At 46.5% G+C, this 19,509-nt stretch overlaps 1 protein-coding gene across 4 annotated transcripts; it reads right to left on the bottom strand.

Annotated features, from left to right (window-relative positions):
- Positions 1 to 124: 124 nt before the first annotated feature.
- On the bottom strand, positions 125 to 18,380 carry STMN4 (stathmin 4). Of its 4 annotated transcripts, XM_047717522.1 has the most exons (8): positions 18,261 to 18,380; positions 7,353 to 7,444; positions 6,154 to 6,249; positions 5,409 to 5,489; positions 4,761 to 4,969; positions 3,691 to 3,882; positions 2,949 to 3,002; positions 125 to 738 (listed from the first exon to the last, which is right to left on the bottom strand). In XM_047717522.1, exons 2-7 carry the CDS (start codon positions 7,363 to 7,365, stop codon positions 2,982 to 2,984), a joined length of 612 nt encoding a protein of 203 aa, XP_047573478.1. In that variant the 5' UTR covers positions 7,366 to 7,444; positions 18,261 to 18,380; the 3' UTR covers positions 125 to 738; positions 2,949 to 2,981. The 4 variants fall into 4 exon arrangements, with proteins under 4 accessions (XP_047573478.1, XP_047573477.1, XP_047573480.1 ...); XM_047717521.1 differs by lacking the exon at positions 2,949 to 3,002 and having other exon boundaries at positions 18,261 to 18,372; XM_047717524.1 differs by lacking the exon at positions 5,409 to 5,489 and having other exon boundaries at positions 18,261 to 18,371.
- Between the last annotated feature and the right edge of the window lie 1,129 nt (positions 18,381 to 19,509).

Raw genomic sequence — 19,509 nt, 5'->3', positions numbered from 1 at the left:
GATGCTCTGATGGTCCAACTAAGGAAAAAAAGGGACATCAGCCACCCTAGGGGTAGAAACCCAAGAATATTCTGTCCAACACTCAAAGGACAAATTCAGAAAATAAAGAACAGGAGACCTGGAGTAAATATTTCATTGGTCATGATGATCAAAAGATGATGGTTAATACACACACACTCAGACCTCATCCCACCTGTTGCAGGGCAGAAGCAAGACCTCCGGGCCCCCCACCCACTCCCTGGGCTTCTCCTTCCACGCTCTGCAGCCACACCGTCACCCAGGACCCCACCCTTCACTTGGTACTTCTACTGCCCCGTTTGTAGCTTCCCTCGACACGGTGCCTGGATGTTCACTGTGAAGAAAAGCCAAGGACTTGACCTGAGTCTGCGGTGGGCAGGGTTGCAATGTCCATAAGTCCTTCTCTACCTCCTTTCCCAAATTCTCTCCTTCTCTCCCCTCTCCCACCCCATCATTGTTCCCCGGAAACAAATAGGATGGCTTCACTGGTCAATTCTTTACATGTACAAACACCAAAAGCAGAGGAAACACCCCTGGCCACCCCCCTCCCCCCAAACCCCAGTGCTGGGAGAGCAGCCGACGGCGGACGAGGCTGCCTTGGGAACTGCGGAGCTGCTGGAGCTGTCCGGCTGTTCTGGAAACTTCTTTGGCCTCTGGGCTTTACCTGGAGGCCTCTTCCTTCAGCTCCTTGTTTTTCCGCACCTCCTCTGCGTGCTTGTCCTGAGAAGGAAGGGAGTGAAAAGGGCAGGTCACACAGGCTTCCCCAGGGATAAAAAGGAAGCCAAGGGCTAAGAGAACCCAAAGTAAAGAATTGCAGCTGCAGGAAGTGATGAGGACCTTGGATTGGTCTGCAAAGATGTCCTGAGAAGGGGCAGAAGGTCGCAGGTAAGACTGGTAGGAGGCAGGTGAGTGAGCCGACTGGTGCGGCCCCAAGGAGCTCATTGACTGGGGCCAACCTCCCCGGGGAGACCCACCTCACAGCAACCTCAGACCCCACCAGCCACCTCCTTCACCTGGCCCTCCTGGGCCTGCACTGAGTGCATTGCTTGACTTATTGTAAGGAGCAGCTCAGTGTAGCTACACCGGAGGACCAGGTGGAACAGACAGGCCTCATTACAAATGTCCCCTACACAGACTTGCAACATGACCGTTGCTTTCACTTCTGTCCATCCCTTCAGTTGTTTTCTTCAGCCCCGTGGTGAAAGCTGAGGGCTCTTAAATATAAATTGACTGGGGAGTTTTTGGAAATGTCACCCAACTCCAAAAAGTGGACTCTTTTATAAGTGGCATATGAGAACCGTCTTCGCCGGACAACATAATCAAACCAAAAGATGGGATCTGACCTCAAAGTCCCATCAGCTGTGTGACCTTGACCAACCACTTCATCAGTCAGACCTTGGCTCTCTGGTTTTTAAAGATAGGGCCCTAAACCAGAAGTTCTTTTTACCTCTAGAATTCTGTGATTTTAGCTTTCCCCTCTAGGGCACATTATGATCTGCCTTACGTCACTGCTCATTGTGCATCTGTCTGTGTCCTCTATTGGATGGTGACTTTCTTGGAGGCAGGGAGCATTCCTTTTTCTTCTTTATATTTCCCAGTTCCTCCTATGGTACTTTGCACACGGCAGGTGCTTGATAAATATGGTCTCTGTCAGACCCTGGCAATCACCCAGATAGCATCATATTCAGATATCAAAAGTCAGCCTGGAGTAGGCCTACTGAGGCAGTTCGGGAGCCCAGGATAGACCAAAAACTATGAATCCAACCCTGAGAAGACCCTAGAACTTTCCACTGCCCTGGGAAGAGTGTGGGTAGTGGTGTGTCTAGGATAATGGTTCTAAACCCTGCTATGCATTACCAGCATGACCTAGGGAATTGGTTAAACTGCTGGGTCCTCAGGAACCATCCCTAGAGAGCCAGTGATGGTAGATCAGTAGGATCCCAAGGATCTATAGTTTTAAACTCTATACCCGGTAAATCTGATGTGGATGGTCAGTGACCCATGCAGATACCTGACACGGAAAGCATTGACTTGGAGCAGGCAGAAGCCACACACCTGTCTGTTACCACACCTCCCACCTTCCTCAGTGCCCAAGGGTCACAGTCCCCAAGGAGTGATGCCAACTCAGATTCTGACTCTAACATCTGCTTCTCTGAGTCTTATTCCACCTCCATAGTTATTACTCCAGACGGAGGGCATTTCTCAAACTCTTCACCTTGGAATCGGCCTCCATTCAGGTGAGTTCTCTGGGCAGAACCCTAGATTTCTGGGCTTTCTTTGGTCTCTGATTGTCCTCTCTCTGGCAAAAGGCTAATGGGATCATTGTGGACTGGTCCCCCTGAAACAGGGGTTGAAAGAGTCCCCTGGACTACATAGCCAGAGAATTGGGTTCTAGTCCCAGCTGCACTGCTTAGGGGTTGTGTGACCCTGGCCAAGTTATTCGACCTTCTCTGACATAGTTTCCCCATCAATTAAATAAGGATAACGTTGTTCTACTTACTTCATGGATTTGTTGTTAGGATGGGAGTAGGAAGAAGTAAAACTGTTTTTGCCATTTTTTAAAATACCATATCGTGGCTCTAGTCTCTAGTATTTCTTCTGGGTTTGTCCTGAGTGCCCATCCCCCACTTTATGGCAATCCCAGATTTTTTCTTTTTTCTTGCAAGAGTTTGTTCCTAGCCATCCATCAACAACTGGGGAAGACTGAAGTGAGACCCAGATCACTTCCCTCCCATCTGATACTTGGTGGAGGCCTTACTGCCCCATTAGGGCAGAGTGTGAGAGTGGAAGGGCTGCCACATGCTGGCTAGCTGCAAGGTCTATGCAACATTCAGATCCCCTGTAAAGAAACCAGTCTTTCTAGCAGCTGTTGCCAAGTGCCTGAGACTCTAGGTGGATGGGCAGGAAGGAGTGGGGACCACGCTGCTCACCATGGGACGAGGCCACCGATCGGGTCCCGGGAGTCACCGCGCAGCAGGCGGCTCCTGGAAATAAAACACAGAGCTGGAGCTCTCCCAGGAGCTGCAGGAGAAACTGGGGCAGCCTTGAGACTCAGGAAATGAGGCCAACGTGTTCTCAGCAGAACGGGCTGTTATTCTGCTGACACGTGGGACCAATCCCAGTCTCTCACGTTTCTCTTATGTAGGTGACACCATTAGGTTTATTGACAAAGGGCAGAATATTAGAAAGAACCGTGACTCACTCAGTCCAAATCAAGAGGTTTGGAGAGAATCATGTTTCCTGCTCAATGGTCAACTCAGCTTATCATGTCCTTGGCTTAGAGCCAAGAGCCCAAGTCATCATCTTTCATTAAATTGAATCGGTCCATTCAAGGATGAAGCCAAGAATGTACAACGGCTTGTTCGTCCTTACTCTCTTGCATTAGGCAGGCTTTCTCTAGAGATAAGAGGTCTAATCTCCCTAAGACAATGAGAAATTTCAATTGTGTAACTGCGCAAAATATCTCCCAAGGAATTCCAGAGCTCAGCTCATGTTTCTTACCTATGACTTCCCAAAACATCCCTTGAAGCCCTGTAAAGATCCAGTCTAACAGACATACCCCCTTTCCTACCTGAGGCTGTTTGCTACCTGAAATAATATGTAGGTCCTTTATACTTGCCTTGGAAGGAAGAGAGTGTTCCAGGAGTCTCCTCTCTCACCAAGAACACTTACCTTCTCTTGCAGCCGTTCCAACATGGCAGCAAGGTGGGCCTCCCGGTTCTCCTTATTCGATTCCATCTTCTGAGCCAGTTTTTCCTTAGCCATCTTGATGAAGTTGTTGTTTTCCTCAATGGCTTTTTGGATCACCTCTCGCTCATGTTCTCGTTTCTCTGCCAGGTGCTTCAGGAGCTCAGCTTCCTGGTACTAAGGCAGCACAAAGGGAGAAAGAGACCCTTGAAAGTGAACAGGCCACGGTGTGTTTTCACCACCAAAACTTAAGAGTTCTATACCCAGAACACATACCTCCCTGAGCCTGGTCCCTGGCCCATTGGCAAGAAACAAGGACACTTTCTGGATTCTCCCACCATTCCCTCAGTTGTTTTTTGTTTTTTGATTTTCCTCATTGCCTTCATTCATTCCCTCCTTCCTTCATTGATTCACAAATATTAGGTGACTATATACCATGTGCCAAGTACTATCCTAGCAACTTGGGAAAGAAAAAAGTCTCATAGAGGTTATATATATATATACATATATATGTATATATATTTAACTCTAATCCAGACTAGCATGTGACATATGCCTTAAAAGGTAGAAAGGAAAGGCCATTAAATCCAAGTGAGAAGAAGATTATTTTCTGCTTCAAAGATGGAAAGCTTACATAAAGATGGCACCAGAGTTGGGCCATTAAGAATCACTAGGAAACAGAGCGCACACAAAGGGATGAAAGAATACCACACCATGACCTTCACCTTCCCCCAATTAAGGAGCCCTTTTCTTGATTGTCTAGCCTTTATAGAAATCTTTAGTGTTTGTCAATGTCTTCCTCCTGTTAGTGTGCACCTCGTGGACATATGTCATGCAATGTCCTACCCCTCTAACAAGCTGTAAGCTCCTAGAGACCAAGGACCTTTACTTCTTTGTTTCCCTCAATGGTTCCTCATTATCTTCCCTGTATATGGGAGGTGCTACCTAAATATTTGTAGGTTGGTGGTGACCTGACCCCAGCTCAGAGCCACCTCTTATCTTATCCAGCTCCCTCCTGTCATGCTGAGTTGGAAGAAAGAAAGGACGGCACTTACCTTCCTTCGTTCCTCAGCTGCTTCTAGTTTCTTCTGGATCTCTTCCAGTGATGGGTCTCGCCGCCTGGGTAAGGAGGCATTGAACTCGGGAACCCCATCAAAGGACGGTGGCTTCAGGATGACTTCAAAGGACTGGCCCGAGGTACATTTGTTCAGTTCGATGACTTCCATGTCAGAAATTACACACCAGTTCAGGTCCACTGTATCTGCTGAAGAGAGCAGAAAACATGCTGCTCACTCTCTAAGACTAGATTGACCCTCCAAAAGCATGCACACGTGCATACATATATGGGAGATCTGGGGTCCCCAAAGCAAATCAATGACCAGGGTTCTGGATTGGCCCTGAACCTGGTACCTAATAGTCAGTGGGCTCCAATGGGGCTCAAGGAATTGGTAGCCACAGTAAGGGCCCAGGCTCCAAGAGTAGGTGCCCCAGGATTTGTGGCTTCTAATAATGGCTGTAGCAAATGCTTTTGCTTTTGCTTTTGCTTTTGCCACAAGGCTTCTCCCACACTTGAGCTCTTGCTCAAATTGTCCTCAGTGGTGGCCAACAGTGGTGTATTTGCCCACCACCCACCACCCCACTCCTTGTCCCACTACCAATCTGATGGCTCAGCCTGTTGCCACCTCTCCCCTGCTCCCTCCTACCCTGCTCTCTTCTTTCTCTCCAGTCAGCACTGTCTTTCCGCTGGCTTTGATCTTTCCTCCTACACTGTCTCCCACACCAGCCTAGACAGAAAGAACAATCTCAGGTAACCCAAGCACTCTCATCTCTCATTTCCAGAACAAATCTGTCCCTTCCTTTTAATCCCTGGAAAATTAAAAGGTGTCCTGTTCCCCGCCCCTCCCTGGTCAGAACATGGCCATTCAGTGCTCCTTGCCAGTGTCCTGGAACCTTTCACAAGTCCCAGTCAGCATGGTTACCCTCATTGGGTGACTGCAGGTAGAAGCCCTCTCTCCATTTCTGGACTCTCAGAACATTCTCCACCATTCCCAGAGGAGACCTGTCAACCGTGGAATCTAGTGATTCATACTGCATCTTGTCTTCTATTCTAGGTGCTCTCCAAGAGTAGAATCTCTGTCTGCTTCACTTCTGTATTCTCCACAGCATCCATTTGTTAAATGAATAAAGAAAAGCTAAGATCAAGATTGCTCTGCAGAGGGTCTGATTCAGATTTTCACCTGCTGTCTAATCCCCCAGCAGCAGCCCCACACTTGCCCTCTCAAGGTGTTTAGACCCTCAGAATAAGCTGTGGTGGTTTTACTGGCTCTGGGAAAGAGAATGTGACATGGGAAGGAGAGTTTCATGAAATTGGGACAGGAGTGTGGTACTCATGGATACAAGCCCAGGAACCCTCCACAAGTTATTCTCTCAACGGTGGCCCTCACTTACCTTCATATTTATAGGATGATTTATTCAGGGGATCGGCCAGAAAACAGGAGCAGAACAAGGACACCAGTGGAAGCTCCTTCATCTTCTCTTTGTAGGCTGCAGAAACACCAGTAGGACAACATGGTGACCCCCTTCTAGACTCAGAAGTCAGCCTTCTTGTGACTCTGCATACCCGAGCACCCAGGGGTGACCAGTCTCCACAGAGGTATCTAAACCATCCAGACCCATCCCTTGACTGAGGCTCCAGCCCCCTTTGCCCTGAGCAGCCTGGTTTAGGATTTTCGTGTGTGATTATGTCCACTTCTGTCCATCTTATCAGAACCTAAGCCTTCCAAAGCACCCAGATGATCCCATCTTCTCCTCAGTGCATTGTTTCCCTTCTTAGCACTGAATGCAAAATGCCTTCAGGTAAAGACCACAAGCACTAATGCCTTTGCCCCCACCTGGCACCCTGGACCTAGTTCTCTCTTTCCTCACATTTGCCAGAATAGTTCATTTACTTTGCTCCAAGATACAGGAAATCCACACTCCATATTACTCAAGGTACTCAGCAGTGCATCACTGAAAGGTAAAGAAGCTCACCATCATCACTCTAGTCTTGCCCCTCACTGAGAGGCAAGGTCAGGATGTGAGTCTTCTCTGACCTTCCCAGTGCAGTGGTCAAAGCCAAACATGCTGGCATCCATGAGGGCTGAAGGAGTAGCCCCACCACTGCCTAGCCTCTTTGTGTCAGAAGAGGATTTGAAAACCAGGAGGTCACAGGTTAGAGCTGATACGGTGAAGTCCAGCCCACCTCTGCCCTGGGCCTGGCATGTGCTCCTGCCTGTACCCCTACCACCCTAGGGCCAATGCCCCTTGTTTTAGGCTCCACTATGTTCAGGCTCTCTCTGTTCTCAGCTAAACCCAATGTAGTGCTTAAGCACTCTCCTCCTCATTCTCTTTTACAATTTGAAAACATAATTAAGTGCAAAATAATATATGTACATTGTAAAAACTTCTTAAAAACATACACAGATGAGTAAAAGGAGGAAAAGCTCAATGGTGATCCCACCCATCTTCTAGAGAGAACTTCCTTTAACCCTTAGTTCTACTTCCTGTCAGTCTTTTATCCTTCTTTGTGCCTATGTAAGTACATATATGTGTGTACAGAAATACCCTATGCTGTGGTGCCCCATCACATTAAGAGTTTTTGTACCTACCAGCGAGGGTCATGTTTTCTGGACGGTGAGGGCTGAATCTGGCTCAAAGTCACAAAGTAGGTCTGTCACCAACTCAGGATGCCGTCACAAATCTGAAAAAGAGAGTATTCTACCACTGACATGTTATTTGCATACGAAGTTTCTTTATAAAATTGGGGAGGGAATCCCAGAAGGCACCTGGTCTGCTCCCACCACCAGGAACTCTACACACCCACTCTCCGTTTCCCAAACCCAGACCCTCTCTTCAACATCACCACAATCAAGTTCAGTCTCCATGTACTAATGATAGTTTCATAATTGGCTTTCTAGTCTCAAGTCTCCCTGAGTATCAGACACAGATTTCCCAAAATTGTATGTGTCAAGAGGTGTTCATTTATCTCTCTGTGAAGCTTAATGGCTGGCCCAAAACAAAAGCTAGGGTGAGAGACAAATCTTAATTCAGAATCACTTGGGAATTTTCAAAAAATAACTCTGTGTCCTGAATTTCTCCCTATTCCCACCCTCAGACCTCCCTGCCCAGCCTGTTCTGATATGAGATCAGAAGGAATTGGACAGAGGATGTCAAAATACTACTCCAGATGGCCCCTTGCTCACTACCCACCAAGAACCTCTTGTCGTAAGCACTCCTTGACCCCATTTAACATAACCCTGGACTATGAGAGAAAAAAAACATTGTTATAGAATAATGTCATCATAATGTGGTTGGTGCAGAGTTGGAAATCAGCATGCAGGATCATTGTGGGAGTACAGAGTTGGGGCTTCATATTCAGCACCTGGGAGACCCTGGGGAGCCAGGCGGGGGTCTTGGTGTTAGCAGTACCTGAACTGAGTCTTAAATGATGATTGGAATTAAGCAGGGAGAGCATTGTGCCAAGGAAGGAACACAAGCAAGGTGGGGGTGGGGTGTGAGAAAGCTCTGTGTCTGTGGTTGATGCTGGACCAGAGATTGTGAAGGAGGAGGGAGAGATGAAATAGTAGGTGACAGGGCCCCACTGAAGGCTGCTAGCCAGTGAACTGAGGAATAGCCAGTGGTAAACAGTCGTCATGGGGACCACTTGATCTTTGGTCACTGTGGTGGTTAATTTTTGCGTCAACTTGACTGGACTAAGGGATGCCCAGATAACTGGTGAGCATTATTTCTGAATGTGTCTTTGAGGGTGTCTCATGGACAGGATAACATTTGAGTGGACAGGCTGAGGAAAGATGACTGTCCCCAATGTGGGTGGGCCTCACCCAATCTGTTGAGGGCCTTAAAAGAACAAAAGGTAGAGAAAGAATGAATTCACTCTCTCTGCTTGAGATGGACATCCATCTTCTCCTGCCCTCAGATATGAGAGCTCTGGTTCTCTGGCCTTCAGACTTGGACTGGAATTATGCCACCAGCTCTCCTGGGTCTCCAGCTTACAGGTGACTGATTGTGGGATTTCTCAGCCTCCCTAACCACATGAGCTAATCCATCATCATAAATCTCTTTCTGTATGCATCCTATTGGTTCTGTTTCTCTGGAGAATTCCAACTAATGCAATCACCCTCAGTGGTCACCGTGCCAGCAGAGGTTGGTGTGAGCCAACAGCTTCACTGCCTGCAGCTCACAAGGGGAAGGACTCTGAGACTGATGTAGAGCCCCTTTCCTTCCTTAATGAGGTGTTTTCCCTCTGGCAACTGGGGTCTGTACTGGCTATGGATGAGCAGCAGATGAGTGGGGGAGCCATGGGGGGCAGGAGGGGAAGGCAGGGGGCTCAGCTTTAGGACCAGACCAATGCAGAGTCAAACTCAGACTTGATCTCACTTACTAGCTGTCACTCACATGTCTAATTTGCTTTCTCCATCTTAATTCTGCACCAAATTGCACAATTGAAGTGAGAAAAGCATATTACAGCATCCAGCAAAAAGGAGGTACTTAATGAATGTGAATTTCCCTTTCTCTGCCTTTTCCATCAGGGTAGCCACCACCCACATCCCTGCTTCAGAGTCCCTGCCCTGGTCCTCACCAGCTCGGCAATTAAGGACAATAATCTCCATTTGCAGATGAGGAAACAGAGGCCCAGAAGGTTTATGTGGCTTACTCGGGGTCATGAGGTTAGAGAGGTATAAAAGCAGAGATTTAAAGCCAGGTCAACTGACCTTGAAGTGCTCCTCCCTGAAGCCTTTGTGTTCTTTGCCAGGCCTCACTCCGCTTGCTATGCAGCACAATGGGCCTCTTTCCTCTGAGCCAAGCTGATCCTGACAGTACCAGTGGGTCCCTGAACAGGGCCTGGATGTGACATCCCTGGTCACGAGGCTCCATGCCACACAATTTTGGCTCATAGCCAAGTTGATTAATGAGGTGACTGGCTGGGCCAGCAGGCCCTTGCAGGAGAGGGCATGGCATCAGACTTAACCTAGGTAATGGATCTAAAGCTGGAGGTCCAAGTAAGTGAAGTGAGGCAGAGAAGGATACTCTAAGAAAGAAAGGGGACTGAGCTGGACTTCTTCTGTAGGGTAGGTACCTGGAATGAGGGACCATGCCCTTCAGCCAGACCTGGGCAGGACAATTAAAGCCCTCTACTCATGGAGCACAGATTACGACTCCTGTCACCTACATGATCCCAATAATCTTCATGTGAAGAATCAGATTCTGCAGGTGCCTCTATCCCTGCCATGGCTTTGGAACTTGACAGTGTGTGAGCATGTGGACTGGATTTAATGGGAAACAGAGAAGGCCCAGTGGGCTGCATGCAAGGCTCATTGGGACCAACTGGTAGACCAGCAATAAGAAGATGAGGAACCAGCCGACTAGGGAAAGCATTTGCTCTTTATATTCTATTCAGCAGGAAGGCGCTGACATCTTTGGACTAAAGGAGGAGAGAGGACACGGTGATGCTGATGATAATGGCCAAAGGAATAGCTACCACATCATGAACACCTGCTTGGTACCAGAAAATTCACAAGCATTATTCCAATTTGTTCTCTGAGGTTATTTGTAAGAAGGAACTTGAAGCTCAGCAGAGTGAGTTTAATGACACAAAAGCCTACAAGTGGGAAAGGCAGACCTTGGGTGTTCATTCTAAAGCCATTTCTGTCATTAGTTGCTACTCAAGCAAAAAGATTCTTCTGACAGCATCAGCCTTGGGAAAAGATAAGGAGAGGAAGTTTGGAAGCCAGGACTAGGCACAAAGTGACGAGGACCCACCTAGAACAAGCCCTCGACTATTTGCATCCCAGCCAGTACCGTTTTCCTGCAAGCCAATCTATACATTCACTCCAGCTCCAGCATCTAAGTCTATGTATAGAAAAGAAAGTATCACACATTTTTATTGATAGATGGAACCATTAACATAATTGGTAGAAGTAGTTGGTTAGCAATAACCCAAACGAGAAGAGACCCAGGCCATAAAAACACGAGACGCAGAATGAGTATGTTTTGATTGGCAGACAGGGTGGCTGAGAGAGAAGGTCTGGAAATTAAGACTGTTGACTGAAGGGGGATCTCGTGTGGCATGGTGGGGGGAAAGATGTCTAAAGCAAAGAGGTCAGAGTCCCCCGTTTTCCCCTTGAACGTCAGAATATCAGCTGCGGAGTGGAGTGAATTTCTGACCACTAGACAGAAGTTCCCAACTAGGTCAGCCTCACTCCCAGGAATAAACGTGGGACTCTTTGATAGTCACTAGACTAGAGGTGCTCCACGCCTTCAGTGGGCAACAGCTGGATAAACTAAACACTGAACGGCACATATCCATCCCACACAACCAACAATTGTCCATTCCAAAGTGCCAATACACTCCTCCCCGGGGATCAAAGATCCTAAGGTCGCCCTGAGATGGGACCAGGGTCCAAACCTTTGAATTCCAGCACCCTTACCCTTCTTCTTGATCCCTTCCCTCCTCCCACACACCAGAACATGAGGGGAAAACCCATGTGGGGGCCACCTGAGCTGCATGAAAAGATGGGGATTTAAAGGACTTTTTACATGACCAGAAATGGCGCCCCATGCTCCCAGGTGTTCTGTAATGTAGTTGATGCCCAGGAGCCCATAGAGATGCACACCAGGCTCTCTGATGCTCTAGCATCATGACCATTTACTAGGTGCATGCCTGATCCCCTTGAGGCTCCTCTGACAGCCCACACTCCCCAAGTAAGACTGTGTTTTATTTGTCACTGCAAGGAATGCCCACATGAGGCTTTCAGGATATGCCAAATCCTATGTGGACTATTTTTGAAGGGTAATAATCTAACGCACATGCCAGTGGTTTGACTAGAGTGGTCCCTGGTGAGGGTGTGTGGAGATGATAGAGGGACTCTGGCATGGAATCAGGGCATGGACACAGTGAGCTCTGATCTGGGACGTCTAAACATGTTCGGTACAGGGAGGTGGCTTTTTAGGTCTGTGCCAATTACTAGTCCTGTTGAAGTTATGTATGTGCCTGAAATCAGCTGTACATGTGACCTAAATGTCATGGAATCCTATCTCGGCACGGTAACCATGGTTATTTTGTGCCGATCAAAGGACTTTGACTGAAAGCTTTACATCTCATCTGAGGTTAAAAAAAAGGGATATAAATTATTTTTTCATGAATGTGGTTCTTTCCGCGATACTTATTGAATATTTAATTTTGTGCCAAGCCCTCAGCTGGGTCCTAAAATGACCACAGGGGTTTTGGGCGATGAAAATGTGAAACAGGTCCCCAAGGTGAGAATTTGGAGTCTCAGAAAGTTTTGCAGATGCCCTGCGGGTCCACAGCAATTCTCCAGCAGTAACATGGACCATGTTATAGAGGGAGAAGGAGCAGCCAGTAGAGCACAGGCCAAGACCGGACCAGTGAGACCCACAAAAGGCAACAGGGTAAAGCGTAATAGCGTGTGATTGGCTGGCTTTGGGGAGCTAGCGTTGTTCAATCACCACACCCGCAGGGATTGCTTCTAAGGGCTTCAGGAAGAAGAGATGGTGGGAGCCAGGGTCAGAGGGAACTTCCAGACAGTATCTAACAGGCTCAGGAATGCAGCTTCCGTCGTATTTCTAGGAAATAAAGAGGAGTCACCTGTTGGCAAGCACAGAGTCTAGGGAGCCCCTCCTCGTTGTAACAACTTTGTTGGGAGGCCAGCCAAAGAAGGAAAATTAAGTCTAGAAAAATGACAGCCCCAAATAATCTACAGTGATGGCACTTTCTGGGCTGCTCGTATTTTCCATTTAATACATACGGGAGAATCAAAATATTGGAAGCAAAATTCCATGGCACGGACTTCCATGCAGGGTTGCTGGATGGAGGGCAAGGCATTGCGAACCCGGTACCCTGGAAGATGCTGGACTCAGAGTACTTAGGAGCATTGAGTATGGAACAAGCCCTGTAATTGGAGTCCTAGTCATAACAGTAGCAATATTTTGGAGTGCTTTTCAGTTTACTTTCAAGTGCATGTACGTGCGTATATACATTTTATATGTAATGTTTTAATTACAAACATATTAATATCCTATTTCAGAAAAGAAATCCCTGTCATCTCGCTACACTTTGCTGTTGGCATTTCCTTCTAGTTTTTTTTTTCTTCCTAATGTCCATGATTTCTAGATAGTTGTAAATTGGGCATATATATTTTATCATTGCATTCTCTCCAAATCCTATAAAATAGGTTCTATTATACCCATTTTACTGATGATCAATTCAGGCAAGTGACTTGATTTGCCCAAAGTCTTACAAGCAGAAAGCAGAAAATGATATAGATGGGATTTGAACGAACGTCTTCAAGTTTCCATGGTACTTTCTCATATCCAAGACCAAGTGTAAATATAAGTAGGGTGGATGACTGCCTAGGGCATGTGGATGAAGGGTGCACAAAGCCTTGCGCACCCCAACCGTGGGCAGACCGAGGGCTTAAAGTTTTCACCACTGAGTTCTCTCCTACAACAGGCATTGCCTCAGAAAGTCCTGTTCAAACGCCCTACCAAGTGTAATAAATTAAATCATTTTCACATCAGCAGAGAACAAACAATAGATTTGTAGGCATTTCCACAGGTCAAGCTCTCTGCCCATAGATGGGAGGAGCCATGGTGATCTCTGGCATCTTCATTTCCCACCCTTTTCAGATGAAGAGACAGAGGGCCCAAGAGGGTCGGTGCCTTTCCCAATACTACGTAGGAGGGGCAGAGCCAGGTTTCCAATCCACACTTAGCTACAATCAAGAGAGATTCTCATCTTTTACAATATTATTCTTGTTTTCTTTATTCTTTCATTCTTCCCCAGTGCTTTGTAAGTTTTACATCTTGTTTTAATCTCCAAGTTAAAAATCATTTATATCTATGTTTTATTATATTAAGAAGAAAACAGTATCTAATGGTTTTCTCTGTGAAAAATGAGAGCTTTTACATACATCTATTTCCTTTCACCACAAACCTTCTGATTTTGTCACAGGGATCTGTATTATCAGGTCTGGATTACTATTATTGATTTCTTTCTTAAATTACTTGTTCAACACATATTTACTGAGAATTGACTATACATATCACATTAGGAAGGTGCTTGGAAGTAATACAATGATAAATTTAATAGACATATTCCTTAGCCTTCAATATTTGACATTTGCATTCAGCTCTATAAATATGTTGATTATATTAGACAAAGACTTGGGGCATGCATGTGGCTCAGGTTCAGCATCTGACTCTTGATTTTGGCTCAGGTTGTAATCTCAGGGTTGTGAGAGCCTCCTGAAGATTCTCTCACTCCCTCTTCCTCTGCCCCTCCCCCCAGCTCCCTCACTAATAAAGAAAATAATTAGACAAGAAAAATAATTAGACAAACCATCTAAATTCTAGTGTTTTCTTGCCTTCACCATTATCAATACCATATCTGTTTTGTACCCAAGTTCTTTAATTTGATAAGTTGTGGTTAGCTAGACTACTTCTGGGGTAATACATTCTTCAAGCAGGGTTCATGGAATATTTACTGAATCCTTACATATCTGTTTGGTGCCAAGTGATGAAGACAGATAGGTCTGTCCCAGGATCAACAGTCAGGTAAGTTGTGTTAGTGCTAATAGCTAATGGAATCTATCCACCTGCTTCCTCATTCTCGGTTTCAACCTTGCTTTCTACCTGGGCATTGACACCCAAACGATCCCCTGGAACTCTACACCCTGCCCCACCCCCTCTCTCACCCTATAGTCTGCACTCAGCTCCCTTCTCCGGATTCACATTCCCTGATTGGTTCTCTGAACTCCCGGGATGCCTGTTCTCCACCATAAATTAGGCCAATCATCCCAGAGCTCCACCCTTTCCCATCTGTTCTGTCCTCTTGCCTTCAACAACCTACCTCTGAAAGAAGGACCCTAAGGGCATGGACACATGGCAACCATCAGTTTGAATGGATAGAAAAGACCAGAGAGCATAGAGGAGGAAGGGGGATGTGTAAGTGTGTATGGGGAAGCAGGGGTAGTGGACCTTTATCTGTGTATTTTCCTGTCTTCCTAGTGGAACTAAAGATGTAAAAACCTGCAAAATGCTTTTTAAAATATCAGAAGAGATTTTTTTTGTCCATACTCTTCCTCAAAAAAAAAAAAAAAAAAAAAAACCAGAAAAAAAAATAACCTTTTTCCAGACTGTCACATCTCTAAATACAGCAAATTCTAACTTAGTAAGCAAATTTAATTATACATGATGAGAGTTTATTAGCCAAGCCAAAAAAAGGGGGGGGGGGTGGAAATAGAGTTTGGATCTCTACAGAGCAATATAAAAAATTACATTTTGAATGTTTTATAGTTTTCTCCCAAATTTCTATACCCCTCCCCCAAATAAATGGCTCATTTCTACCTACCTATGATTTCAAAATCTCTGGGAATTCTGTACCTCCAAATGATAGTCTCCAGTTAAGTGAGAAATAATATAAAGAGATCAAGGGGGTCTGCAGAAAGGATCTTAAGACTTCAGGAAAAATTAAGCTTTTCTTGGATTATGATATTGATTTTGAAAACATCCCATTATTTAAAATCAATAATACAAAAAGATCTGAATTTTCCCGTTCTTTCTGTATGGTTGGTTTAATGCAGACACTGTCCTTCTCACTTTACCTTCCTCTTACTTTCCTTCTCTGCCTTCTTTCCTGTCACACTTTACTCTCCAGATCTCAGTTTATCAATCTTTATTGCTCTACTTGAAGTCGTATCGGTCAGCACACTCATGTCCCATCAGGCGAATGTGGTTTAAATGGCCTAGAAGGCAGCCAAACTTGGTTGGCCCTGGGATTTCTTTTATTGAGCCAAAGTGAAATCTAAATGTTAAGCAAAAAAAATTGCAAGACACCCCCACCACCCCCTCGGCCAATAGTGTGTCTGTTCAACACTCTGCTCAGGAAGAACAATATTAGACCAGACTTCTCAATTTTTGAGAATGCCCCCCTACAGAAACACAGTTTTCCACTTAACACGGTACTTGGATTTTGGACACCTATTTGGTACGTGGTCATTGGGACATGTTTGAGCAAGACAGTTCTCTTTGCAAGAAGTTCATAGTCTATGATATGGATGAATCTTGAGGACGCTATACCAAGTGAAAGAAGCCAGTCGTAAAAACACAAAGGCTACATGATTTCATAAGGTACCTAGAGTAATCAAATTCATAGAGACTGAAAATAGAATGAGGGTACCAGGGGCTGGGGCGGAGGGAGAACGAATGGAGAATTAGTGTTCAACAGGGACAGAGTTTCAGTTTGGAGAGATGATAAAAGTTCTGGGGCTGGATGGTGGTGATGGTTGCCCAAAAATATGAATACCACTGGACTGTACACCATAAAATGGTTAAAATGGTAAATTTCGTGTCACGTGTATTTTACCAAAATTAAAAATTTTTTTAAAAAATTCATAGTCTGTTAAGAGTTATCCACAGGCTTACAGTCTTAGAAAAGGTCATAAGGATCACTGAGCTTGTGTTTTTTTCTTACTGGGACCAACAACAAAGAACTGCATTTTGTATCATGACCCAGGATATACCCGTCATAACGCTGACAGACACACATACCTATAGTCACTGATACAACTACATACACAGAAATGTACACATAACTGAACTATAAACATAAATATGTAAATATATGCTTATTTATTTGTAACTATAGTAATATTTCTAAAATATGTTTATAAATATAACATTATTTATATTTATAAATATTTACATAACTGAAAATACATAATTAAGAAATTGTGATAAAGACATTTACTATATTATATGGAATATGTTTTGATTTTTTTCCATTCTCATTTATCCCATTTTATTTGAAAAAAAAAAAAACAGTTACAACCCACAAATCAGACTTCACAATACACTATTGGATCTCAGTCTGCAGTTTGAAAAACACTAACCTAGACCCAGCCCCCAACACAAGGCAGAAATCTCTATAGCCACCCTGTGGATGGTCAACTAACTGCTTGAATGCCCTCAGCGGTGGGGAGCTCACTCTCTACAATGCTCTTGGTGGATTCATCTAGCAATTAAAGATCCTTGTCCAATCCAGATCTATTCCAGGAGTGGCCTGGGTGGAGCTGGTGATCCCAGGACAGGGACCTGCTGACAGGTGCTCCGGCGATGGTGGTAAGTGGATTTTAAGGAGGGTGCAAGCACATTTCTAGCAGCAAGGTGGGGGCTTGGGACAAGCTGAGGAGAGAGTGCTGGCTGGCCCTAGAGGACAGGGCAGGGTCTCTGGAGGCTCTAGCTTCATTCAGTGGAGCTGCTAATCAGACCTTGCCCCTCTGCCTCCTCACCTCTTGCTCCAGCACTATGATTATCTCCTCATCTGGTGGATGATCTCATTCCCCCTGGCACCCTGACTCCCTGCCAGTGGGAGAGGTTTCCTCCCCCTAGAGGGGGCCTCAGCCTCAGTAGAGAAAGATTCTCCCACATTCCCTCTCAACCTGCCACCCACCCGACAGAACTCCAGTAGTCCACCGCTGGACATCCCTTCCTAATGTGTTCTCTTGGTCTTGAGACACGGAGGTATCCCAGCCCAGAGGGTTCGAACCTGGGCTGCCTCAATATTTCTGAATCCCTCCCAAGGGGTTCAGGGGACCTGTTTTTGTTTGACTTTTTTTTTTTTTTTTTTTTTTTTTTTTCAGGACAATGGGACTCCTCCACACCTAACTGTATCTTCCTGGGAGGAATGAAACAAAGACAGCACGCCACGTGGGGACGGAGCTGGCCATTGGACAACAAATCCCTGGTCCTGGTCCCGTGGATGAGAAGAGAGCATTGCCTAAACTCCTGGTGAGGGCAGTGGGCTGAGCAAGGAGGGGCTGGCTCGGCCACTAGCAGGGACCAGGGCGTGGCAGTTGTGGGTTCCCGCAGTTTGCTGCCTGACAGCCCGCTGGCCCTGCCCAGGTAGGAGCAAGTTGACCTCAGGGCGGGGCGGGGCTAGGAAGAGGTGGTGATCTCATTGTATCCTTAGAATACAGGAGCAAAAAGTAACCCAGTGCAGATAAAGGAGAAAGAAAAGGATGAAACACACAGGGAAAGGGAGCCAAGAAAAACTGTGGCTGAGAAAGGAAATGTAAAACCCAGAGCAGCTGCTAGCTTGAAGCGGGTCTGGGCATCAGAGCCAGCTCAGGGGAAGACAGACTCAACAAAACCATTCTGCCTGTGCAACAGAACATTTTTATGCAGGAAAAAACTCACCATGGACATCCGACCCAAAAGAAACCCTGGCAATTCCCGCCCGCCCTCTCTCTCCTGAGCTCTGGAATAGAAGGACTGCCTCTAGCCATCCCCTTACCCCTGGGGTAGACCCATTCTTTTCACATCACCCCATTTCCCCCAGGATTTGACAAAGTTGAATTGATGGAGTGAAACCAAAGGCAGCACAACGGTGCCAGATCTTTCGCTTCTACTCTCTGCCGCTGCTAATTTTTTCTTTTGTCTGAAAAGCCTCAAATAATTTGCATTTCATTCCTACTTACCTGCAGTCCCGTTCGAAGCGAGCTGCTCCCTTCCTCACTCCCTCAATTAGTGGTACCCTGGGCTTCTCTCCACATCAGCACCACTGCTCGCTCTCGCCATGACATCACCTCTGAGCTCAGTGATTGGCCGACAGTGGGTTGCTTGGCAATTGGACAGTCTCTGGCGGAGCAGGGATTGCCTGAGTGAGTAACTCTTAGCAGGCCAGGGAGTGGAAGATGATGTCAGACAAATAGCCTGCTTTCCATGCTGCCTACGGAGCCAGAGCCGGGGTGGGGTGGGAGGGCAGGGTGAGGGTGGGGATCCAGAAGAGAAGGAGGGAGTGGTACTCGAAGGTGGGGGTGAAGGCCCAGCTTGCAAGCTGAGCTATCCAGCCAAGGAGAGCACCTGGAGGGGGGAATGATGAATGATGTCCAGAATCTTTAGCTTTTTCAGATCTGGGGGTGGGAAAATATGGAATCTAGAGGAGAAATCAGAAAGAACAGATGAACCCTAAAAATAGCTTCCAGAGGGCTCGATGCCTGTTTCCAGCTCTGTCAGAAGGGCTGGTGGGTTTGAGCGGTGACTCAGAAGGCAAGAAAGGGAGCTGCAGACACCCCAGGCCCGGGAGCTCGTGAGGGTGTGGCACATGGGCCCCAGGAGAGCAGGGTTTCCCTCTTGCCACCTGGCTGTGATGTTGGCCATGCCTCTTCTGTGGCAATGTGACTAGCACTGGTGGGTCCTCACAGTCCACCCAACTCTCCCCTCCCCCCGGGCCTTCCAGAGGGAAGAAGACCATGACTGATGCTGAGGAGCATCACTACCCGGGTGACTCCTCAAACAGATGGACCCCTGAGGGGAGAGGAGGGGTCATCCATGGTGGCTTCCCTAGTTCCCTCAGGAAATGAGGACAGGGAGCCCCTGATGTCACCTTCTCAGCCTGCTGGTCCACCGGAAGTAGCAGGGCCAGTGGAACAAGACCCCTTAATGCTTCTCTGTTCAAAGCCTCACTGAATGTCTTCTCCCATCCCCGCACCCCAATGGCCATGCTCCAGCACCCTGCCTCACCTCACCTCCTTTTTTTGAGGGGGGTGTATTTCTTTTATTGTGGTAAAAGGCACATGACACAAAACTTAACCATTTTAACCATTTCTCTGCATACACGTCGATGGCATTAAGCACATCCACGATGTTGTGCAGCCGTCAGCACCATCCAGCTCCAGAACTCTTTCGTCTTCCCAAATTGAAACTCTGTCCCCATTAAACGCTAAC

The sequence above is a fragment of the Lutra lutra genome, chromosome 2, assembly GCF_902655055.1.
Source record: "Lutra lutra chromosome 2, mLutLut1.2, whole genome shotgun sequence".
NCBI lineage: Eukaryota > Metazoa > Chordata > Mammalia > Carnivora > Mustelidae > Lutra > Lutra lutra.
The sequence above is the reverse complement of the archived record's forward strand: the minus strand, read 5'-3'. Positions and strand labels throughout refer to the sequence as shown.

Coding starts and splice junctions, on each gene's coding strand:
- STMN4 (XM_047717521.1), bottom strand. Junction 5,490..6,153: donor ATCATCCTATAAATATGAAG/GTAAGTGAGGGC, acceptor CTTTCTGTCTAG/GCTGGTGTGGGAGACAGTGT. Junction 4,970..5,408: donor GAGAGAAAGAAGAGAGCAGG/GTAGGAGGGAGC, acceptor TGCTCTCTTCAG/CAGATACAGTGGACCTGAAC.